The 10,484-nt window shown below is 36.4% G+C and overlaps 1 protein-coding gene across 1 annotated transcript; it reads right to left on the reverse strand.

Annotated features, from left to right (window-relative positions):
• Positions 1-740: 740 nt before the first annotated feature.
• LOC108913577 (surface protein-like) lies at positions 741-6,207 on the reverse strand. The gene is made up of 6 exons (XM_023456333.1): positions 5,910-6,207; positions 5,495-5,611; positions 5,329-5,441; positions 1,111-1,330; positions 934-1,044; positions 741-880 (listed from the first exon to the last, which is right to left on the reverse strand). Exons 1-6 carry the CDS (start codon positions 6,205-6,207, stop codon positions 741-743), a joined length of 999 nt encoding a protein of 332 aa, XP_023312101.1.
• Between the last annotated feature and the right edge of the window lie 4,277 nt (positions 6,208-10,484).

Below are 10,484 nucleotides of genomic sequence, written 5' to 3' on the forward strand. Positions count from 1 at the left end.
GGGTTTAGGTACTATGGATTGGTTTAAAATTATGCAGTTTTAGAGAGCAAGTACTTACGTTAATTCGGGGGACAGGTATCCTAGTCGTAGGCATGTCAAACGGTAGAGCTGCGAAAATGTAAATAACAACCTAACCTAATAATGAGAAATACCTGTATATGTCGTGGCGTAGCAATGTATTAAGGTTAAAAAAAGGCCTAGGAAGGTAAAATAACAGTTCGCCGCGACCCTACAGACGTCTTTCGCGTTTGGCGTGAAATTATTTTGACATAATTAATTCTAACGACATTCGAATTTTCTCCGGGTGGGCGTGTCTTAAAGCTTCAATCTTTACGGCCTGTGAAATGGTCGTCTGTCGCCGATCAGACCCCAAAATGAAGGCAAAATTAAATATGAAAACGCGAAAAAAACGTTACAAAAATGCCCCCGAACGCGGCCCCAGGAAAGAGCCTTCCGTCCGGCGGATCGGCTCTTTTTCGGGGCGATCGTGCGACGCAGACGGAGCTATCGGATTTTAATATATATTGATTAGAAACGTAGGTAAGTCGGCTTCGCCGACTTGACGTTTCTCTCGGGCCTTCGGCCTTCGGCGGAGCTGCGCGCCGCATAAGCTCCGCTTTGCGGAGCACTCTCTTCCGCGAATGTTTTTTAAATCATCAACACCATCATCCACATTACCATAATCTACATCGCCATCATCTACAGCACCATCATCTGTATCACCATAATCTACATCACTATCATCCAAAATCGCCATCATCTACATCATCATCATCTTTAGCACTATAATCTTCAGCACTATCATCTACATCACCATCATCTACATTACCATCATCTACAACACGATCATCTACATCGCTATCATCTACATTGCCATCATCTACATCGCCATAATTGTAACACCATAATCTACATCACCGTCATCTACATTACCATCATCTACATCGTCTGCATCTACATTGCTATCATCTACATCGCTAACATCTATATCACCATCATCTATATCGCTATCATCAACTTCATCATCATCTACATCGCTATCATCTACACCACCATCATCTACATCACCATCTACATCGCCATCATCTACATCACCATAATTTACAGTACCATAATCTACAACACCACAATTTACATCGCCATCACTTACATCGTCATTATCTACAGCACCATCATCTACATCATCTACATCTACATCGCCATGGACTACATAATTATCATCTACATCGAAAGCATCTACATCATCTACATCGCCATCATCTACAGCACCATAATCTCCACTATTATCTACATCGCCATGATCTACATCATCATAATCTACATCGCCATCCTACACCACCATCGTCTACATCGCCATAATCTACAGCGTCATCATGTACATCACCATAATTTACAGCACTATCATCTACATCACCATCATCTACATCTATATCGCCATAATCTACATCTACATCACCATCATCTATACCACCATAATCTACATCACCATCATGTACATCGCCATCATCTACATCGCCATTATCTACAGCACCATCATCTACATCATCTACATCTACATCACCATGGTCTACATAACTATCATCTATATCCAAAGTTTTAAAATGGCATCTGATTAGTAAATAAAAAAATTTTCATGAATAGGCTTCACTAAATAAAGTAGAAGAAATAAATATGATAAGGAATAACCCACGGGGTCTGTCCTGGATCAATTTTATAGAACATGCAGTATATTGTAAAGCTTCAAAAAACATATTATAAAATTGTTCATCAAAAGACCTCAAAAAAATAAAGTAGAATGAAATAAAGAGAATATGAATACGTTTGAACACCTGCAACTCTGACCTGGATCAATTTTGTTGGAACATTCGATATAAAAATTATCAAAAAAGCATCGTGTTGGTAAATACAAAATTTTTCATCAATGAACTTTATCAAAGAATGTAGAAAAAGGTAAAAAGGTTAAAAAAATATCTGGTCTGCCGCCTTTTTGTTGTGGGTTCAATTCTGATGTAGATCATTTTGCACATCCAGTATAAACTTCCAAAAGGATATCTAGTTGGTAAATATAAATTTTTTCATGCAAAGATTTCAGTACGTGGGTACGTCAGAATTGGGGAAAAAATAAGTTTCACTCTCCTAATTCTGAAGTGGATAATCTTGTAGAACATACAGTGAATATACAATTTTTCATTCAAAGATTTCAGTATGAAGGTAAGGCAGAAACGGGAAAAAAATAAGTCAAGTTTCACTGTCTCCTAATTTTGAAGTGGATCATTTTTTGGAACATCCAGTATAAACTTCCAAAAATTTATCTGGTTAGTAAATATACAATTTTTTATTCAAAGATCTCAGTACGTAGGTAATGCAGAAGTGTGAAAAAAATAAGTTAAGTTTCACTGTCACCTAATTTTGAAGTGGATCATTCTTTGGAACAGCCAGTATAAACTTCCAAAAAGGTATCTGGTTAGTAAATATAAAATTTTTTATTCAAAGACTTCAGTAGGTAGGTAAGGTAGAAATGGGAAAAAATAAGTTAAGTTTCACTTTCTCCTAATTTTGTAGTGGATCATTTTTTGGAACATCCAGTATAAACTTCTAAGAAAGTGTATGGTTAGTTAATATACAATTTTTTATTCAAAGACTTCAGTACGTAGGTAAGGCAGAAATGGGAAAAAAATAAGATAAGTTTCACTTTCTCCTAATTTTGAAGTGGATTATTTTTTGGAACATCTAGTATAAACTTCCAAAAAGGTATCTTGTTAGTAAATATACAATTTTTCATTAAAAGCCTTCAGTAAGTAAAAATAAAGTTGAAAGAGAAAGGAAAATTTTGTCAGCTTTATGAAACATCCAGTACAAAACATCTGGTTAATAAGATATGATTTGAAATATACAGAAGCCTCTGGACCGATAATTCTGACCTGGGTCAATTTATGTAGAACATCCAGTATATGGATTTTTCAAAGAAAGGGTCTGGTCAGTAACTATATAAATTTTCATCAAGAGATTTCAATAAATAATGTAGGAAAGTGGGTTGTGAAATGAGAAAAAAATCCTAGTCCGCCTGTTTCATTTTTATGAAACACTCACTATATACATTTGCGAAATGCTTCTGAGTTCTACAATATAAGATTTTTCATAAAAATATTGCCATCAATAAATTTCTGAAATATACAGAAGCCTCTGGACCGATAATTCTTACCTGGGTCAATTTATGTAGAACATCCAGTATATGGATTTTCAAAGAAAGCGTCTGGTCAGTAACTATAAAAATTGTCATCAAGAGATTTCAATAAATATTGTAGGAAAGTGGGTAGTGAAATGAGAAAAAAATCCTAGTCCGCCTGTTTCATTTTTATGAAACACTCAGTATATAAATTTGCGAAATGCTTCTGAGTTCTACAATATAAGATTTTTCATAAAAATGTTGCCATCAATAAATATCTGAAATATACAGAAGCCTCTAGACCGATAATTCTGACCTGGGTCAATTTATGTAGAACATCCAGTATATGCATTTTCAAAGAAAGCGTCTGGTGAGTAACTATATAAATTTTCATCAAGATATTTCAATAAATAATGTAGGAAATTTTGTAGTGAAATGAGAAAAAAGTCCTAGTCCACCTGTGTCAGCTTTATGAAACATCCATTACAAAACATCTGCTTTCACTAACGTCTTTATGTGAAGCTTGTTTTCTGAATGAATGTTATAAAACAGAGAAAGAACAACATTCCATGACCTGAAAGTCTTTAGCTCCAACTTATTTCGATAATTCGCAACTTTTGACGTTTGTGGAATAATACGAATGTAATAATTATAGTAATTAAGGAAGCAAATGTACTAATACAAAGGTGAATGGATTTACGTACTGATGTTTTCTTTAAAATTAGAAAGAAATATACAATTTTTAGTGGGTACTTACAGCAAATCGAGAGACATACAGCAGGTACCTATACCACGTATGTAGTGGTTGAGCTAAGAAAAAATGTAAATAAAAACGTAATGATAAATAAATACCTGTATATATCGTAGGGTACCTATGAATTAAAGTTTAAAAGAGGCCTAGAAAGATGAAATAACAACAATCCCCAACCCTAGAACGTCTTTAGCTTTTGGTGTCAAATTTATTTTGACGTTTCAATCTGATCTGACATCGATCGCAATTGTCTTGTCATGTTTCCGTGGATGGCCATTGCCATCTGCCGACACGTTGCATCTCTGTTCCGCGCGAAAAATCGCCAGCGGCCGTCCTCGAAAAGGAAAATTTCACATCGAATACGATAAGAAATCGCTTTCAAAATATGACGTCTGGATAAAGGAAGAAACGAAGCGCGCTTAGTGCCCTTCGTCCGGCCGCTTCGCGTCTCGCGAAAATACCCATAAGTCCGGCAAATCGTCGTTTTTCGCCTTCGAGTGTGGGAGCGAGAGGAGATTGCAGATTTTAAAGTAAAGTAAAAAGCGGCCGCATTTCGATTCCGTGTTAATTTCATTAAATATTGTAAATAAAAAGTTTGAAAAAGGCATATGGTAAGCAAATAAAACATATTCCTACATAATATTTAAATAAATAAGTAGAAAATAGCGAGAATAAAAAATAAAAAAGCTCCAACCGCTCACGATTCGAACCGGGGTCTCGCAGATGGACAGCCAGCGTCCAGTCCCTCGAGCTATCCCAGACACTCGGTGGGTTGTCCTTATATAAGTTATTTAACGGTCCGCATCGGCTCGAACTCGACGAAAATTTTGAAATGTTCAAATTCCGTTTTTTCACCGCGATATCGATCGCGAAGGACGGAAATCGGTCTCGGACGGGAAAATAACGACCCTACGTCCCGAAAAACGTCTAAGAGGGCGAAAATCCGTAGGGCAATTTTCGGCAACAGACGGTGGGCGTTTCCGACATGTCGCGTCTCTGTTTCGCTCCGCGGCTAGGCGAGGTGCACCTGAAAGACGAAATTTTACCCGCGAAAAAGCGCTTCGCGCCACGACGCCCGCCGCTTCGCGACTCCCGCGAAGATCCTTAGGTCCGATAAATCGGCCCTTTTCGCGTCCCAGTGTGGGAGCGAGAGGAGATTGCAGATTTTAAATATATACTAGAAACGTTCTCTCGGGCCTTCGGCCTTCGGGTGGCGCTGCGCGCCGCATGAACTCCGCTTTTCGGAACACTGTCTTGCGCGATTGTTTTTTAAATCATCAACACCATCATCCATATTACCATCATCTACATCGCCATCATCTACATCACCATCATCTACAGCACCATCATCTACATCACCATCATCCACATCACTATTATCCACATCGCCATCATCTACATTACCATCTACATCACCATCTACATCACCATAATCTTCAGCACTATAATATCCAGCACTATCATCTACATCGCCATCATCTACATCGCCATCATTTACATCGCTATCATCTACATCGCTATCATCTACATCACCATAATTGCAGCACCATCATCTACAGCACCGTCATCTACATTACCATCATTTACATCGTCATCATCAACATCACCATAATCAACATCGCTATTATCTACATCACCATCATCTACATCTACTTCGTCATAATCTACATCACTGTCATCTATATCGCCATGATCTACATCACCATTATCTACATCACCATAATCTATATCGCCATCATCTACACCACCATCATCTACAGCGTCATCATCTACATCACCATAATTTACAGCACCATCATGTACATCACCATCATCTACATCTATATCGCCATCATCTACAACATCTACATCTATCGCCATCATCTACATCACTGTCATCTATATCGGAATGATCTACATCATCATCATCTACATCACCATAATCTACATCGCCATCATCTACACCACCATCATCTACATCGCCATCATCTACAGCGTCATTATCTACATCACCATAATTTACAACACCATCATCTACGTCACCATCATCTACAGCACCATCATCTACATCATCGACATCATCTTCATCACCATCATATACATCACCATCATCTACATCGCCACCATCCACATCACCATAATCATCTACTACAGCAACATCTATATCACCATCATCTACAACACCATCATCTACGCCACCATCATCTACGCCACCATCATCTACGTCACCATCATCTACACCACCATCATCTACATCACCACCATCTACATTATTATCACAATTCAAATGTGGGTCGATTTTGTGAAACATTCTATGTAGCAAGTTTTAAAATGGCATCTGGTTAGTAAATAAAAAAATTTTTATGAATAGGCTTCACTAAATAAAGTAGAAGAAATAAATATGATAAGGAATAATCCACGGGGTCTGTCCTGGACCAATTTTATAGAACATGCACTTTATTGTAAAGCTTCAAAAAACAAATAAAATTGTTACCTCAAAAAATAAAGTAGAATGAAATAAAAAGAATATGAATACGTTTGAACAGTTGCAACTCTGACCTGGATAAATTTTGTTTGAACATTCGGTATAAAAATTATCAAAAAAGCATCGTGTTGGTAAATGCAAAATTTTTTTCAATGATCTTTACCAAAGAAAGTAGAAAAAGGTAAAAAGGGTAAAAAAATATCTGGTCTGCCGCCTTTTTGTTTTGGTTTCAATTCGGATGTAGATCATTTTGTACATCCAGTATAAACTTCCAAAAGGGTATCTAGTTAGTAAATATAAAATTTTTCATCCAACGACTTCAGTACATAGGTAGGTCAGAAATGAGGAAAAATAAGTTATGTTTCACTCTCCTAATTCTGAAGTGTTTTGTAGAACATACAGTAAATAGACAATTTTTCATTCAAAGATTTCAGTACGTAGGTTAGGCAGAAATGGGAAAAAAATAAGTTAAGTTTCACTGTCTCCTAATTTTGAAGTGGATCATTTTTTGGAACATCCAGTATAAACTTCCAAAAAGATATCTGGTTAGTAAATATACAATTTTTCATTAAAGTAAGTAAAAATAAAGTTGAAAGAGAAAGGAAAATTTTGTCAGCATTATGAAACATCCAGTACAAAACATCTGGTTAATAAGGTATGATTTGTCATAAAAATATTGCCATCAATAAATATCTGAAATATACTAAATCTTCTGGACCGATAATTCTGACCTGGGTCAATTTATGTAGAACATCCAGTATATGTATTTTCAAAGAAAGGGTCTGGTTAGTAACTATATAAATTTTCATCAAGAGATTTAAATAAATAATGTAGGAAAGTTGGTAGTGAATTGAGAAAAAATCCTAGTCCGCCTGTTTCATTTTTATGAAAAACTCAGTATATAAATTTGCGAAATGCTTCTGAGTTCTACAATATAAGATTTTTCATAAAAATATTGCCATCAATAAATTTCTGAAATATACAGAAGCCTGTAGTGAAATGAGAAAAAAATCCTAGTCCGCCTGTTTCATTTTTATGAAACACTCAGTATATAAATTTGCGAGTTCTACAATATAAGATTTTTCATAAAAATATTGCCATCAATAAATTTCTGAAATATGCAGAAGCCTCTGGACCGATAATTCTGACCTGGGTCAATTTATGTAGTCAGGTGTATTTATGTAGTATGTCAATCCAGTATATGGATTTTCAAAGAAAGCGTCTGGTGAGGAACTATATAAATTTTCATCAAGATATTTCAATAAATAATGTAGGAAGTGGGTAGTGACATGAGAAAAAAATCCTAGTTCTCCTGTGTCAGCTTTATGAAACATCCAGTACAAAACATCTGGTTAATAAGATATGATTTGTAGATTTGTCATAAAAATATTGCAATCAATAAATTTTTTAAATATACAGAATCCTCCTGACCGTTCGAGCTTCAACGCACTTTTTTTTAGACACTGTAGAAAAAAGTTTTTGAAAATGTATATTTTTTCATCTTTAAAAAGGTAAATCCATAGAATTAAATTGCGGCAATATGTAAGAAATAAATCTTAGGTTATCCCATTTTCACCGCTACACTAACGTCTTTATGTGAAGCTTGTTTTCTGAATGAATGGTATAAAACAGAGAAAGAACAACATTCCACGACCTGGAAGTCTTTAGCTCAATTCGCAACTTTTGACGTTTGTGGAATAATAGGAATGTAATATAGTAATTAACGAAGCAAATGTACTAATACAAAGATGAAGGGATTTACGTACTGGTTTGTTTAAAATTAGAAAGAAATAAGTATACAATTTTTAGTGGGTACTTACAGCAAATCGAGAGACATACAGCAGGTATACCACGTATGTAGTGGTAGAGCTAAGAAAAAATGTAAATAAAAACGTAATGATAAATAAATACCTGTATATATCGTAGGGTACCTATAAATTAAAGTTTAAAAGTGGCCTAGAAAGATGAAATAACAACAATCCTCAACCCTAGAACGTCTTTAGCTATTGGTGTCAAATTTATTTTGACGTTTCAATCTGACATCAATCGCAATTGTCATGTTTCCGTCGATGGGCGTTGCCGTCTGCCGACACGTTGCATCTCTGTTCCGCGCGAGCAACCGTCCCGGAAAAGGAAAATTCCACATCGAATACGTTAAGAAATCGCTTTCAAAATATGACGTCTGGATAAAGGAAGAAACGAAGCGCGCTTAGTGTCCTTCATCCAGTCCATCGAGCTATCCCAGACACTGGGTGGGTTGTCCTTGTATAAGTTATTTAACGGTCCGCATCGGCTCGAACTCGACGAAAATTTTGAAACGTTCAAATTCCGTTTTTTCGCCGCGATATCGATCGCGAGGGACGGAAATCGATCTGAGACGTGAAAATAACGACCCCACGTCTCTAAAAACGTCTAGAAGAGCGAAATTCCGTAGGGCAATTTTCGGCATCGGACGGTGGGCCGAAATTTTACCCGCGAAAAAGCGGAAAAACCGCCGAGAAAACATTACCAAGCGACGACGGGAGGACGTCGTGGCGTGAAGCGCCACGGCGGTCGCCGCTTCGCGGCTTCCGCGAAGATCCTTAGGTCCGATAAATCGGCCCTTTTCGCGGCCCAGTGTAGGAGCGAGAGGAGATTGCAGATTTTAAAGATATAGAATTGAATTGATATATTGATAATTGATATTGATAGTTTCGTAATAACTCAAAAAGTAGGCCCCGAAATGCCAGTTTGGTTAAACTGTTCGAAAAACAAAATTCGTCATTATCTAAAAAAAACAATATAGAATCGTTTAAGCCCAAGTTTGTTCAGACATTGGAAAGTGATGAGGACAGGCGAATGGAATTTTATTTGTAGGCACGTAGAAATTATTTAAATGATAATAATTTTCCGGGCAATATTGTTTTCACTGTTGAAGTTTCCTTTACGACAAACGGAGTCGTATCTTCTCAAAATATTTGTTTTTGGAATGAAAATAATCCTAATTTTATAATTACAGCAGAGACAGTATTGACAGAAAGTTAATGTGTTTTGCGAAATTTCAAAGCACGGAGTAATAGGTCCCTTCTTTTTTTATAATAACTTAAATGGTGAAGTATTTCTCTTCAGTTTATGAATAATAAATTATGGGACATTATACAGGATATTCCTTTATTGGGAAGAAGAAATATTTGTTTACAGTTGGATGGAGCTGCAATTCACATCACTGTCATTAGTTGGCTTAATCACCAGTTTCGAAATAAGTGGATTGGGAGGAGTCCAGAGGTACAATAGTAACCAAGATCCGCTGATTTGTCCCCTATGGACTTTTACTTTTGGGGTTTTATAAAACAAAAAGTTTATAAAAACAGACCAAGGAATTTGGATGACCTAATGAATCGCATAAGATAAGCTTGTGCAGAGATTAACCCTAACAGTTATGTAAAGTATTTTTAAATTTAAGAAGACGATTGATGTGTTCGAGTGGAAGGAAGTTTGGTCGAGAGAACTAAATTTGAATTTAGACGTTTTTGCAATTTTTTAACAACTTAGTATTTATAATTCATTAAATTTTTTTGTAACGTTAATTATTATTTATGCTGTGGCCGCAATTAAAAGTTGTAGTGAACTTAACTTTGTTCATTTTATTCATTAGGATAAGGGGCAGGATCGGTAATCATAAGGCACGTCCTCACTTGGGAAACAGTAGTCTCTGAATGTTTATTCCATATCTTTTAGTGAGTTACAATTATAAGAATGTGAGACATCGTGTCCTTTCCGACTTAGCAGAAAGTTTTACAATATGCAAGCTACTTTCTACATTAAAGGAGAGAACACATTAGACGGTCGCGGTCCCGTCCTGTCGCGGTCCGTTCTGGGCTGAGCTGATCGCGGTCTTTTTTATTAGGCGTTCGTGGTCCCGTCCCGTCCCGTCGCATCGCGGTCCGTTCTGGGCTGACCTGATCGCGGCATTTATATTACAAAATCCGTCACATTTGACAATTGCACACAATCGCGCTCTCCTTTAAATAGTTGCAGTATTGTTTTAGTAGTGAAAATGAGTTATATGGAAAAGGTGTTTTTATCAGCGGAAAAACATATATAGGGGGTGAAATACACTCAAA

This window comes from Anoplophora glabripennis, unplaced genomic scaffold (genome assembly GCF_000390285.2).
Source record: "Anoplophora glabripennis isolate ALB-LARVAE unplaced genomic scaffold, Agla_2.0 scaffold1367, whole genome shotgun sequence".
Lineage (NCBI taxonomy): Eukaryota > Metazoa > Arthropoda > Insecta > Coleoptera > Cerambycidae > Anoplophora > Anoplophora glabripennis.

Excerpts from the sequence above, each read along its gene's own strand:
- LOC108913577 (XM_023456333.1), bottom strand. The coding sequence starts at position 6,207 with ATGTTTCACAAAATCGACCCACATTTGAATTGTGATAATAATGTAGAT. Across the intron at positions 5,612-5,909 it reads TGATGGTGTTGTAAATTATG|ATCATGGCGATATAGATGAC; the intron begins GTGATGTAGATA and ends ATGGTGATGTAG. Across the intron at positions 881-933 it reads TGCAGACGATGTAGATGATG|ATGATGGCAATGTAGATGAT; the intron begins GTAATGTAGATG and ends ATGGCGATGTAG.